The following is a 15,261-nucleotide window of genomic DNA, read 5'->3' on the forward strand; positions in this document are numbered from 1 at the left end:
GGACTCAAGCTTTCCCCAATACTGTTGCTGAACCTCTTGCTATGACCACCTCAGATCACATTCCCTGTGTTCTTTCTATACAAACTTCAATACCCAAGTCTAATATTTTTAGATTTGAAAATAAGTGGTTGAACATGGAAGGCTTCCTACCTTTAGTTGAAAGGGATTGGACTCAATCTATTCATTATGCTGATGCAGCCAAGAGAATTACTGCTAAGTTTAAACTCCTGCGCAAAGATCTTAAAGTTTGGGCTAGGTCTCTCTCTTCCATTAAGGAGGACATATCTGATTTAAATTCTTTGATTTCCCTGGTGGACGCAATTGAAAATTTCAGAGATTTATCCACAATGGAAAGAGACTTTAGAGTTGCTATGAAACAGCATCTAGCCACTCTTTTACAACAACAGTTAGCTTATTGGAAGCAAAGGGGAAAGATTAAGTGGGTAACTTTGGGGGATGAGAATTCAAGGTTCTTTCACTCAATGGCCTCAAGTCAGAAAAGTAAGAATCATATTGCCACTATTAATGACAACTCTGGTACACCTGTCAGTGACCATGCTGCCAAGGCCACTCTACTCTTACAAGCTTACAAGAACAGGCTAGGACAAACAGAGAACACCTCTTCTCTTTCTCCTTTGCTCACTTGCTGAATAATGAAGGAGTTGATCTTGCTTTCTTAGAAGCTCCCTTCACCCATGATGAAATTGATGCTGTCATTAAGGAGTTTCCAAATAATAAATCCCCAGGGCCTGATGGTTTCAATGCTGAATTTCTTAGAAAGTGTTGGCCTATTATCAAGAATGATTTTTATGATCTGTGTGACCAATTCCATCAGGGTAACCTTTGCCTTCAGAGTATCAATAGTTGTTTTATCACTCTGGTGCCAAAGAAGGACAATGCTGAGACTGTCCATGATTTCAGACCTATTTCTCTTCTAAATTGCACTTTGAAACTTATTACCAAATTACTGGCCAACAGACTACAAACAGTCATTCAGAGCATTATTCATGAGAATCAATATGGCTTTATAAAGTCTAGAACAATTCAAGACTGTCTGGCCTGGGCCTATGAATACTTGCATTTTTGTCATAAAACTAAGAAGAAGACAGTGGCTTTCAAGATTGATTTTGAGAAGGCTTTTGATAAAGTCAACCACTCCTTCATTTTGGTAGTTCTTGAAGCAAAGGGTTTTGGTTCTGTATGGTGTTCATGGATAAAACAACTTATATCTTCTGCAACCTCCTCCGTACTATTGAATGGTATTCCTAGATCGTTTTTCCAATGTAAAAGAGGAGTTAGGCAGGGTGATCCCCTCTCACCTTTGCTTTTTGTTCTAGCTGCTGATGTGTTGCAATCACTGGTTAATGAAGCTATGAGGGATGGACTTCTCTGTAGACCCTTGGCCTTGCAATGTTCCACAGATTTCCCTATTCTGCAATATGCAGATGACACCCTTATCATCCTTCAGGCAGAGGAACAACAACTAAGACATCTCCAACAATTGTTACATGTCTTTGGAGATATTTCTGGTTTGAGAGTTAATTACTCTAAATCCAGTCTTATCCCTATCAATGTTGCTGAGGATGAAGTTATAGCCTTACTGAAGCACTACATTGTCAGCAAGGTAGCTTACCCTTTGCTTACTTGGGATTGCCTCTGAGTACAACCAAACCTAGGAAAGAATTTTTCATTCCATTGATACAGACTGTCCAGAGGAGGTTACCAGCCTGTGCTATATATCTAAACTATGGCAGTAAATTAAGGATGGTTAACTCAGTTCTATCATCATTACCCATGTTTTATCTTTGCTCTTTAAAGATCTATAAATGGGTTATTGATGAAATTTATAAGTATAGAAGGCATTGTTTATGGAGAGATAAAGATCTACAAAAAAAGAATCCTCCCCTTGCAGCTTGGGACTTGGTCTGTCGGCCAAAGGATCAAGGTGGATTGGGTGTCCTTAATCTATCTGTCCAGAATGACTGTTTGCTAATAAAGCATCTACACAAATTTTACAGCAGAGCTGACCTCCCCTAGGTAAAGATGTCTTGGGAAATACATTATTCCAATTGTCTTCCTCTAGCTAGAACTAGAGAAGTTTCTTTCTGGTGGAGAGATTGCCTGAAACTGCTCCCAACCTTTAAACGTTTGGCTGAATGTGACTTTATGCAAGGAAATTCCATTCTGCTATGGCAAGATAAATGGGCTGACCACATCTTGAAGGAAACCTGGCCACACCTTTATTCCTTCTGTAAGGATGAGCACATTTCTATTAAGCATGCCTTGCTTACTAATGATTTGGCAGAACTTTTTTATCTTCCTTTATCTTAAGAAGCTTTGCAGCAATTTCACCTCTTTAATGCCATGCTCTTGAATCTTGAGCCTTCTGCTGCTTTTGATACCTGGACAGTGTTTGGGAATTCTATGGCTACTAAAACCTCCACAGTCTATAAATCTCTCATGGATATGGGTGGCACTATCCAAGCATTGAAATGGATGTGGAAGAGTTGCTGTCAGCAGAAACATAAGGTTTTTTCTGGTTGTTGATTCATAATCGCCTTAATACCAGAGCCATGCTTCAAAGAAAGAATTTCTTCATGGACAATTATTCTTGCATCATGTGTGACCAAGATGAGTTGGAAACAAGAAACCACCTATTCTTCCAATGTCCATTTGCTCAGATGTGTTGGCGCTACATAAGTCCAACCTGGATTCCTCCTCAGCAGACAGATATTCAAAGTTTCATTACAAGCTTGAATCTCTCTCTCAATGTTCCTTTCTTTATGGAGCTGATCATGTTGATAACTTGGGCCATCTGGACTACTCGCAATGCCTTCATCTTCAAGCATACTACACCGAATCTATACAGATGTCGAAGAAAATTCAAGGAGGAAGCTTCGCTTCTACTACATAAAGCTCATAGAAAGTCTTATGTTGGCCTCAAACTTTGGATCGAGAGATTTCAATAATCCCAGATAAGTTTGTTCTTTTTTTCTTCTTTATTTGGGCTTAGGGCCTACTAGATAGTCTGCTATTGCTAAACTCTAGCAATAAGTTTTTTGCACATACTCTTTATTTGAAAATATATAAATATACACAGTGGGGAAACCCACTGATTTGCCTCAAAAAAAAAGGTTTTTGAAAATTATGAAATAAAATGCTAAAAGTAGCTAATTTATATATCCACTAGCGTGCAAAATCTTAATTTCAAATATTTTATATTTTGAGCTACAAAATAATAACAAAGTCGTTATTTTTTAGAGATTTCAAATCACTATGCTCATATCTATAATTTTGTTATGTTTATGTAGCCTAAACTACACATTGTTTCCAATTGAAAATTTGCTCGTTACTGGCTACATCATAATTTTTCAATTCTTTAAAAAACTTAGAAATATAATTTTCATTTTTTAATACAGAGATCACTGGTTCCACCAAATCTCTGCCCCGTTTGTTTGTATATCATCTATTGTTGGCGATGTCGACGGAGGGGCGAGACGCATACTGTAGCTAGGTACTGACAGCGTTCTATTTGCCTCGTATTTGCAGTTGCCCAGAAGCCAAAGCTTTCGCCTGGTGGCTCGGCCTTATAATTAGGGTCGATGGACGTCGCCGGCCGCTGGCCCCAACGACCGCATACCTGCTTGCCGTTGGCGTGCAGCGATCTGCTCCTGTAGCTCGCCGGAAAGAAACGGGAGACGACCTGCAGAAGTCCTCCTGCTCCTCCACTTGCGTATACGTGTATACGTAGTATAGTAATGCGGAAATGTAGATTGTCGATCAACTCTGAAGAATGTGCATATCCCTGTCGATCTCCAAGTGTCAACGTACACCTTGGGGAGCACCAAGTGGCACGCCGTCAACAAGCGGATGTGCATCAGGCGATGCATGCTTCCCATTGCTGGACTCGAGATATCTCGCGTGCGGTTCTTCCAATGGCTTGACGCTGCTCTTCTGAATTTTGCCAACACCGATGCCAATGCGGCCTATGCGCGTGCTCCGCTCCGGGAAGGAGAAAACTCTAGGCCAGGAGGCCGTACCTAGCTCTCCGTACACGATAAACTTGCTTGCAGGAGATCGCCAGATGGCCGGGGCGGTGAACCGCTCACCTGCAGGGGTACGTACTGTAGGTTCCATCACCGCCAAACCCAAGCGGCACGCGTCTCCCCTACCAATTTCCAGGCCAGAACCTCACTCAATGCGTTGTAGCGTGGTAGGAGTATGCTGCAAATGCAGGTTTTGGTGATGCGTTTCGTACGGTCCACCGAGATTACATCCACCGACTGAGAATCTCCAGAGGAAAGCAAGCATACTCCTACCACGAATGCTCTAGCTAGCTGTCCCAGCCGTCCGTAGTGCCATTTGCCAGTACAAATGCCAGCCAGTACATATGCCGATATGCGTTTCAACCGCGCTTCAAGCCGGGCGGGGAGCAGTGGCGGAGCTAGCGTATGAACAATGGGTGTACAGAGACTAAAAGTCATAATTTTACTCATGTTTCTTTTAATTTATTTGATGAATATTACTCTATAAGCTTTGCCAGAAAATAATGGGTGTACATCTGTACACTCATGTACTGATCTCACTCCGCCCATGGCCGGGAGGGTCTACTTGTATCGTTTACTAGCAATCATATATGCAGATGTGCGTGTAAACTTTTTTCTTGATGACGTGTTGAGTTGTGAAAAGTTTGTTACATTCCTAAATGTTATATGCGATCTAAATAAATTTTAATCATGTAGTAACCATTGAACTTGTATTGTTTACTAGCAATCAACCTATCAGAGCAGAAGACATGGGGCGGATGAGCTTGAGCATAAGGTCGCTGGTTGGGGGAGGGCAGGACGATCTCGCATGGGGCGGCAGGCGGCGGCGGCGGCAGAGAGATGGATTTGGATAGAAGATAAATCTGATATGCGAGCCTGTGTTAGTGAGTCAATAGATATTATTGGCTCGGATTTCCAATGCGTCAAACCGCTCTAAGTTCAACTAAGACCAGATTTCAATAGTTTAAAGTATCGGTTTTACTAATTCTCAGTAGATATTTACCTTAGAGCTCACCATCCGTTGAAATCGCGCTAACGTGCGGCTATGGTCGTCTTCTACCTTGCAACCACCGAGCGGAAGGAGGGAGGGGCGGGGACGCCTGCTGATCCAGAGCCGGTGACGGCGCGGCTAGCCACAACGCAGACAGCGAGGATAGATCTTAGGGTTTAGGGTGGGTGCGAGGTGCTGGCACAAGAGAAGAAGGTGGTGGGGTTTAGAGGGATGGCCAGGGCGGCGATGGACTGCCGCAGGAGGAGCTTTGACGGGGCAGGGCGGCGAGGCGTCATGGCAGCGCGCCGGCCGCGGGCGGGCATGTCGGCGGTTTGGCCGGTGGTGGCGGTGGGGGCACACCGGCGCCGGAAGAAGGAAGCATCGCCCTACGGAGCTCCTTCCTTTTCAAGGGTCATTTAGCTAAAGAACATGATTTAAAATTGAGCTTGGTGACCGGCCGATCTATAAACAACATGATTTAAAATTCAAGGGTCATTTAGCTAAAGAACATGACTTAAAATTCAAGGGTCATTTAGCTACGAGCTTAGACATTTCGTTTTTTTTTTCCTTTTCCCTTCCTTCCTTCCTTCCTTCTCCCGAAGCAACAGCACGCGGCCGCCGCCCACGCGATCGAGGTCGGTCAGGCCTCCACGCGGCCGGCCGTTCGTTCGGGTAACGGAGACGGGGTGAAAACGGCCAGCGCCGGTTACCAACCTCGCACTGGGTAGCGGCTATAAAACGCGTCTTCTACCCTTCCTCCATCTCCATCGATCGTCATTAGAAGAAAGAAAGAAAACCAGAAGAAGCACAACCATGTCCAACGTGCCCACCTCCCTCCGCGACTCCTCCCTCACCGTCTTCCGCCTCGCCATCTCCAGCTCCGACCCTTGGCCATTCTCTTCCTAACCCCAACCCCTCCCCCTCTGCTCCACCACAACCAGCCAAGAGAACCCCGCTTCCGATGCCACACAGGGCGGCGCCCAAGGGGTGCGTGACGGTGCGCGTGGGCGCCGACGGCGAGGAGCAGCGCCGGTTCGCCGTCCCGCTGGGCCACCTCAGCCACCCGCTCTTCGCCGCGCTGCTCGAGGAGGCGGAGCGCGAGTACGGCTTCCGGCACCAGGGAGCCATCGCAATCCCCTGCCGCGTCGACCGCTTCGTCCACGTCGAGCAGCTCATCGACCGCGACCTCGGCGACCACCACCTGCACCTCGTCGACCTGGACAACTGCGGCGCCACCCTCACCGCCGGACACAGCAACAGCCACATCCAGCTGCCGCGCTTCGTCGGCTGCTTCCGCGACTGACGGGATGGGCCCAACCACAGATCGGGGCGCTCGATGGCTCGAGTTCTTGATGTTTGCTGTTTACACGGTGAATTGCTTCGTTAGTCGAGAGCATTCGTCCGTGCTGGTTTGTTACCCCGACCGTTCCCGTCTTTCGTTGGCCTGCTACGGTAGCTTCCGTTGGTTCGTGCGGGGAGAAAGTCGGAGGAAGATTTCGATGTTGATGATGATGATGAAAAATTGTGATCGATCTCAAGTGTAAAGACAGAATACTAGTAATTGTTAGCTTTATATGAAGTTCTCTTTTCTCCTTTGTCCATATGCTTTGATTCGTTGCTCTCTGCAGAAAAAAGTGGCTTGTTAATTAAATTTCTGCGACTTGTCTGTGTGAAGGATTAGCATATTATTAAGGTCGACCTGAATCAGCGTCAAAATGGGTATAAGCCGAGCCAGCCTTTGACTTGAAATTACCATGGAAACTTTGGAAAGAAGTCTAAATAACCCCCCTAAGTATGAGGTTTGGGATGGAGAACCCCCTAACTTTAAACTGGGGCACTTAACCCCCCTATGTTTGCAATACCAGGCAAATTGCCCCCCCTGCGGTCGTTAGCAGTATTCGGGAGCGGTTTCGGTGACGTGGACAATTGTTTAGTACAGCTAGGACGGTAAAGTGGTTCAGCTCAGTCCAAATCCTTCTCTCCCTCGCAACCAACCGGCGCCGCCGCCCCCGCCCACACGCCCAGTCCAGGGACCTGCTCGCCGCCGGCTCCCAATACCGACCGACGCAGCCGCCCCCGCTCGCCCGTCACTGACTCTCTCGCGCCTCGCCTCCCTTGTCACAGGAGCTGCCCGGCGCAGCTCGTACTCCCGCCGCTGCGTGTCCCTTTTGGCCGTCGCTGGAGTGCCTGCCACCACATGCTCCTATTCCTACTGACCTCTGCCAAGGTGCCCTTCGCTGGGGTTTCCTCCGCCGTCCCGGTCTTCCTCCGCGGCCATGGACAGCATGAGGGCCAGCGTCCTGTTCAGCTGTACCTTATCAACTGCGCATGAACCGGAGCAAGGCTGCTAAATTGAGGATGCAACAAGTCTGCTCATCAAATTAATTTTAATCCCGCATGCACTGATGTTAGCAGTTCAGCAGAAACAGAGAAGTTTGAGCACACGCGCCCTTGACGATCTCCCCCGTGTCGTTGGTATACACAAGCCGCTTCACGCACAGAGCGACCGTCTTGGAGTGCCTGAAGTCGCTGAGGGCGCTGCTAGCAATAGATTAGAGCCTGAGCTACAACTCACCAATGCGCCAAGGAAGAAGCTAGAGGAATCTTCGGTGCTGAATCCAGCTGCAGACCTGCAGTAGTTCAACGGAGGAACTCAGGTACCGCTCCAGGGCATCGTCCAAGTGGTCGTCGCGCACAACCAAGATAATGACGAGGAGACGGAGATCGACGGCCGCTCTCCTACACGACAACGATGGCGCCGTCTTCCCGCTTCTCTGGCGCGAGGCGAGGAAGCGGAGCAGAGGAGGCGATGCCAGCTGTGGTCAACGAGTTGGTTTGGTTAGACCAGGCCACCAGGGTTATTTGCTCGGTGGATGACACGCTGGAAACTGCCGCACATCGATGCCAGCAAAACCGCCTGTCATATAGCCAAAACCACCGTCGGGGGGCTTAGCGTCCGGTTTTGCAAACTTAGGGGGGTCAAATGCTCCAGTTTAAAGTTAAGGGGGTTCATTACCCCAAACCTAATACTTAGGGGGGTTATCTAGACTTCTTTCGGAAACTTTGAGAAAATAGTTGTGGATGTGGATTATCATGCGCGCATGAAGTTTAATTCTCCAAGAGATCAAAAAAAAAAAAATGAATTAGTAGAAGCAGGCAAGGACCTCGGCGTGAGAATTCCAGAAATTCATTCCTGACAGGATTTGAACTCTGGTCGTTGGGGTGCGCTACTGCGACACCAACCACTGGGCTATGCCCACGTCCTCCCAAGAGATCAAGGGAATGCTGAGAAATAAATCAACGTAATTGTATCTTTTGTTTGACAGGAGAAATTTCTGTGTATCTTGCACGAAATAATAAATATGTAAAAATGGTTTAGATTGGACGGCACAACTGAAATTGACGTGCATCCTTTATATATTCCCTTCTCCACCTTGTTGAGCATATTCTGGTATTATACCGAGTTGGCATAGTAGTATGTTCTTTAATAGAAGTAGCTTTAGCATCATATCTCTCTCTACATATGGATATATAGCTTCAAATCAAGCTACCAAAATTAGTTAGTACTACTATAAGATAATAATAGTTGTTGTCATCACTGAATTACTTTATGATGAAATGGTACCACTAATTTTATTTTGATCCAAAATATCTTGGCATGGCAATGTCCAAAAGTAAGTTTTAGACGACTGAATATTTTGGATAAGTATGAAGATGTGTTTTTTTTTTTTGCGAAACCCAATACAGATACATATACAGATGTTGACACATGCATACATACACTTACCCCTATAAACACACGCATGCACATCCTACCCTATGAGCATCTCCGAGAGATCGAGTCCAAGAAACTGATTCGACGGATCTTGATGTTGACGAAGTTACCACGGACGTCTCGCTGTCGATGGGAACATCATCTTCCACTGAAAAATATTCCATCTTCTAATGAGACACCAAAATGTTAAATCTATGATTTAAACTTTACTAAGCTGAGGGTGCTACTGCCATCCTAACCATCGAACCATATGTTAGTTCTCGTGTGAAGATGTGTTCAATTTGGGGCCTAGGCCGGGAAGGACTGCGTACTCTTCATCTATGTTGATTGTTGAGTCTTGTCGACATCTGCAACAAGCGGACTGTGCCTATATGCATGTGTACTTGAGAAACCGTCTTGAGTTAGTCCGAGCTAATTACAGCACGCCACGGTCCATTCATTTGGGAAGATGATTTACATGGTGTTGCCCGGCGAGATATAATTAGCATAAATGAGGCCAGTGGCACGGAAAACTCGTAGTTGAACCGGCCGGCATTTGATCCCGCCGCATCGAAGGCTGCCAGCACCGCAAGATTCGTGCAAGTTGAAGGACCACAGAAAGTATGCATTTCACGATATCTGGTATTGAACACGTATCTACATAGATGAACAGGGAAGAAAAGCTGGTCCCCGCAAACAGCAACTGCCCCATGGCCTGGACACGCCAGCAGAAATCGCAGCACACAACCCACTGAGCAATTAAGACTGTTCTCATTACCATGTACTACCTCATTTGCCTGCTCGCTCCAACCAACTAACTCCAAGAGATCCAGGAGCACTATTTATCGTCTTCAAGCTTCGGTCTCGATCAACCAGAGGCTAGCTAGGATAGAAATCGATCGGGTGAGCCCTGAATCACTCCTTGTGCGCACCCAACGGAATGCAACTTTTTTGTTGGAAATAAAACCCCTCCTTTCCTCACCCCACCTTGCACGCGACGCGGAAACTCATCTCCGGCCGAGCTCCTGGCCTCTTGCCGCCGTTCTTTCACAAAGGCCAGGTGCCTTTTCGGAGCTGCGTCAGGAGCACGGCGTTCCGGTGAGACTTTGTGCAAGGCCAATCACCTCAATCATGGGCACTCGATGATCCAACGATGAGGATGCACGCTAGCGACGTGGTGTTGTCGCCCCTGCATGCAGAAGCGCACACAGCATGTTGTCGGCCCACCCGATCGACTTGTATGACGAGCGCAGTCGCCAACGGCAGCGACTTCCTCCGTTCTTAACCAAGATGGATCTGTTCTAGCAGTAGTACGGGATGTTCATGCTCGACCTGTCACTGGTGTCGGCCACCTGATACCCATGGTGGAGCTGGCCAAGCACCTGCTGCGGCACGGCCACAACGCCGTGGTCGACCCGCCAGACAGCGACGCTGTCTCTGCCAACGCAGTGGCGCGCCTCGGCGCGGCCAACCCTTCCATCGCCTACCAGCTCCTGCTCGCCGCGCACTCGGTCAAGCAGAGCCTTGACGCGCTCAGCCTCGCCAACCTGGTGCTCCATGACTTCCTCCTCTCCCTCCCGCCCCCTACGCTCGCCTGATGAACAGAGCAAGTTGTCTGATCCTAACCCGATCGACCGAAAAGAAGCAATTAATTCTCTCCACTAAGGGCCCCTCACATGTTGTATTATGTTCTGTTTTTTAGATTGTATACGGGAAGAAAACTTTCAGCAATGGACCCCACACATAATCGTTGGACCAATGGAACGCCGACTTGCTGCCGGATCAAATGCCCGCGAGTTCATTATATTCACTCTCCCAGTGGCACGTAGTAGTTGAAGCTTGGATACTCATAAGAGTTGTTGGAAATCCACCAAATTGTGGTGGACAATTAAAGTTTGCACACTCTTTAATTCTAACCTCTGATCCAAGTGCAAAATCAAAATGGAGCTAATTTGACAAAAAATATATATCCACCATCTCTTATTTAGAAGAACACTAAAGGGTTTTTATCGTTCCTGTCACTATGACCAACACAAATCTCAGTTTTGCCATTTGATCGATCGAAACCTCAATTTTTCCATTGCTCCATTATAACACTTCTCACTTTTACCATTCCGCCATGTCCATCGATACTCTATAATCAGTTTTACCATTTAAATAGTGGAGGCGGTCATAAATGCATTTAATATGTCAAATGGGCAAGCATTCAATGTTTACAATTACCAACAAAGAGCTAGATAATGTTCTTTCTACAACAGCGCATCTTCGTAAATTTCTACACTTGGTATAACATCTATTGTTGTTGGTATGCACGAATTAAGTTAGTCTGAATTTGATGGTTAAGAGTTGGCCAATGAGAATGCTACAATAATATCTATTGCTACTGCTGTAAGCTACTGACCAAGGATAAGACGCAAATTATGATAAGTAACAATTCAAAGGAGTCTTGCAAGAAAACCTCCAGGAAGCACTAGCTTGCAACAACAAGTAGGGATATGCTTATTAGGAATTATCTTGCCAAAAAGATCACAGCTCCGGCGTTGCCGGTCTCATGTAGCCATGTCGATTGGGGACAACATCATGACGGGATGGACTCGACATGGTCTATTTGACGAGCTTGTTGTGGTATATACAATCTCTTATTTTCCATGGAGACTAATCGTAGGATATGAAAAGATCATGTCATTTAATCCCACCATATATGGCGCGACAAGATCAGAACCCAAACTAGGACCCTCCCTCCAAACAGTGGCGGAGGGTGACGACCACTAACGAGGGGCTGACTAGATGGCCTGAACTGAGTTATTGGGCTAAGAAATGCTGCGAATTAAATAACTCGGTTTATCTATTGATGGGCCAATTTTTTTTTGAAACAAGACACCCTCCCGCGCGGAGGAGCCCAGCTTTAATTGAAAGCTAAACATAGAGATTCGACAGAAATTACAACACAACAACCACACGCAGGGCAAGCCACCCACACCTGCACCTACACCACCAGGAAGCCCAGCCAACACACACCATGATGCTAGACTAACACAAGCGAAATACTAAACAACAGGGAGGACATCGCTCCACCACCACTCCAAACTACCAGAAGCTAACAACGGTCCGCTACACAAAAGAAAACACCCACAGAAGAACACATGCTCTAACTGCTCCTAGCTCCCTTAGCTTCCTGTCGACCACACCAATCATCTTCTCCATTGTCGCCCGATGCTTACTTTTGATCAACGGCCTCCACTGCAACATGAGAGAAAGCGCACGATAAAGCGGCTGAATTGGATTGAACAACACTTTATGCTGAAAATCCGTACATTTCTGGTTAGCCACAATGCCCAAACAACATCAGCCATCCAAAACCAAACAACATGGTTATCCTTGCTATCATTTTGTTTGAGAAAAATAGAAACAAACTCATCTCTACCCCTAGGAATACAACTTGACCCAAAACAGTCTCTTAAGACACACCACACAAATTTGGCAATGGGGCAAGTGAACAAAATATGATCCACCTCCTCAACCGTGCCACATTGCACACACAACACCGACCCTGGCCACTTCCTCAGCGCCAGTTGATGGGCCAAAATACCACACTAATTTTGCACTTGTGTTTTTTGAAGACATGGCATGGCTTGTATGGTCTCCAAGAATAGCTGCCAGTGCCTCCAAAACGGAAACTCCTATACACTGCTCAATGCGGCGCGTAGGATCGACAAAATTTTCGATATTAAGGTAGAGTATGGTCGCAAATGTGGCAGGTTGTGTGTGATAGGTTGTTTACCCTTCTTGTGTCGTTGTTTGATACTTTGGGAGCAGTTCGCATGTCACGCGGAAATCAAGTTTGGATAACTTTTTATCCGGTTTTCGTTATAAACTGGATCATCTATTTTTCCCATAATGAATAAACAGATGTCCTTGTGATTGCTAAAAAGAGAAACTTATAGGTAAACAAGGATTTACCATTTATTACTACTACCACATCCTCACCGAAATAAAATCCTTTTCAAAAACTAGTTTAACTTTTTTAATGATAACTACCTTCATTCCAAGACTTAAGGCATATGTCTTTTCAGAAAGTCAAACAAAGTAAAGTTTAACCAAATTTTTGGAAGAATTTATGAACACATATGATATTTTGTAGGTACTATATAAAAATATATTTTATTATCTATCTAATGATATCGATTTTATACTTTCCATGTTAATGACTTTTGATAAAAACTTAATCAAACTTAACATAGTTTGACTTTCTGAAAAAATAGGCCTTAAATCTTGGGATGGAGGTAGTATAATTAGAACAAAGGTAATATATTTCTTTTATGCGAGAGAGCATTTTATAAGTGTTGGGAAATTTCAACAAAATGAAGTCGCAATGGGCACGATCCGGGACGCGTAGATGAGCGCGGTCCTATTATAAATCTTGAGACGTATGCGAGCAATAAGAGCGTAAGATATGGATGGAAATTGTCTGAATTCGGTACGCTGACACACACAGGAGTAGAATATTTTGGGTCAACTTGAGAACATCTCAACGAACAAATACCTCATCGTCTTGGGCAAAGAATCCGGCCGAAGCTCGGCAGGATATCCTTTTCCGAACGAACTCGTGCCAGCTGATCCCAAGCCTAGCCAAGTCAATCCTACTCCAGAAAACAAAACGAAATTCAGTCCCAAGCCGCAGGCCCTAACCGCCATGTTGCTGATCACCCTCATCTGAACCGCAGCCGCAACCGCAACCGCCACGCGCGGCGGACCTGACCTCCCCTCCTTCCTTCCTTTTTTCTCTTCTCCCCGAAGCAATAGCGCCGCCCAACCCCACGTGAGGTCGGTCACGTCTCCAACGGAGAAGGGAGGGAAACGGCCAGTGCGTACAGCCTACTACGTCCTTATTACCACCAGGTCACCAACCTCGCGCCGGGGCAGCTATAAAACTTGTCGCCTTCCCTCCTCCTCTTCCTGGCTCCGCATCGTCATCTCACAAGAAAGAAAGAAGAAGCAGAACCATGTCCAATGGTTAAAAAACATGTACAACAAGGGGGGGGGGGGGGCATAGACGGGCACAAGTGTATTCATGGGTATTCAGCTAAATATCCATTATTTTTGCCAACAAATAATTATGTAGTATTCAGTCCACATAGCCTAACAAATCTAGCTATCTTTCCAGCCATTTAGCGGAAGACAAGCGGTAGATTTAATCCCGTTCCGGTCCAATAGTAGCGCAACAATGCCCTAGGCAGCGAGAGGTGGGAGAATTTGCGCCTCATAGAAGAGAACATATAGTTCGATGACAACACTCTTGTCGCCTTCATCGATAAGTTTAAGACCCATTTGCCGCCTCGTTCCATCTTGATGATTGGCTGTCTTGTGAAGAATATGGAGAAGGTGAAAAACCCCAAATGCAGAAATATCGGCGCTAAGAAAAGGCGGTCATGATTACATGAAGATGCATAGATGAAGCAAGCTACGTGTGGAATCGTCAAAAATGTGGCGGGGTGTGGGTGATAGGTTGTTGACCCTTATTGTGTTGTTGTTTCACACTTTGGGAGTAGTCAACATGTCAGAAGAAAATCAAGTTTGTATGGTTTTTTTTATCAGATTTCTCTTATAAACTAGGTTATTTTTTATGAATAAATAAAAAGCTCCTCACGGTTGCTAAAAAGAGAAGCCTATAGGTAAACAAGGCCTTACTGTCTATTACTGCTACAAATATAACCTTTTTAGAAAGCTAGTTCGACTTTTTAAAAAGGCATATATTTTAAGACGAAGGTAACATTTATTTTCTGCGAGAGAGCATTTTATAACAGTGTTGAGAAACTTCAACGAAACGAAATCACAATGCGCACGATCCGAGACGCGTGGATGAGTGCGGTCCTGTAGTCTAAATCTTTGAGACCGATGCGAGTAATAAGAGATATGGCAGATGGAAATTGCTTGAATCCGGTACGGTGACGCACAGGAGTAGAATATGTCGGGTCAACTTGCAAACATCTCAACGAACCAAGACCTCATCGTCTTGGGCAAAGAATCCGGCCGAAGCTGGCTAGAATATCCTTTTTCCGTTTTCCCATGCACCTCCCCGAACGAACTCGTGCCAGTTGATCCCAAACGTAGCGAGCCAAGTCAATCGCTACTATAGAAAACAAAACAAAAACAAACTTTAGAGCCCCAAGCCGCAGGCCCTAACCGCCATGCTGCAGAATGCTGCTCATCCTCATCTGAACCGCAGCCGGAACCGCCACATGCGCCCTCCCGACCTGAGACCTTCCCCTTCCTTTCTTCCTTCTCTTCTCACCAAAGCAACCCTGCCCACGCGAGGTCGGTCACGTACGTCTACACAGGTCCGCTTGCGTTCGTTCAGTAACGGAGACGGCAGGGAAACGGCCAACGCGGTCACCAACCTCGCGCCGGCCGGGCCGGCTATAAAACGTGTCGCCTCCCCTCATCCTCTTCCTCCCTCACCATCCTCATCT

General features: G+C 46.1%; 1 protein-coding gene across 1 annotated transcript; it reads left to right on the forward strand.

Moving 5' to 3' along the window:
- The first annotated feature begins 5,850 nt into the window (after positions 1 to 5,850).
- On the forward strand, positions 5,851 to 6,692 carry LOC124647605 (auxin-responsive protein SAUR32-like). The gene is made up of 2 exons (XM_047187518.1): positions 5,851 to 5,927; positions 6,010 to 6,692. Exons 1-2 carry the CDS (start codon positions 5,851 to 5,853, stop codon positions 6,338 to 6,340), a joined length of 408 nt encoding a protein of 135 aa, XP_047043474.1. The 3' UTR covers positions 6,341 to 6,692.
- Positions 6,693 to 15,261: the final 8,569 nt, after the last annotated feature.

The sequence above is a fragment of the Lolium rigidum genome, chromosome 4 (genome assembly GCF_022539505.1).
Source record: "Lolium rigidum isolate FL_2022 chromosome 4, APGP_CSIRO_Lrig_0.1, whole genome shotgun sequence".
Taxonomy (NCBI): Eukaryota; Viridiplantae; Streptophyta; class Magnoliopsida; order Poales; family Poaceae; genus Lolium; species Lolium rigidum.

Bases quoted from the DNA above. Each gene is read 5' to 3' on its own strand.
- LOC124647605 (XM_047187518.1), top strand. From the start codon at position 5,851: ATGTCCAACGTGCCCACCTCCCTCCGCGACTCCTCCCTCACCGTCTTC. The intron at 5,928-6,009 runs GCCATTCTCTTC...GATGCCACACAG, and splicing joins ATCTCCAGCTCCGACCCTTG to GGCGGCGCCCAAGGGGTGCG.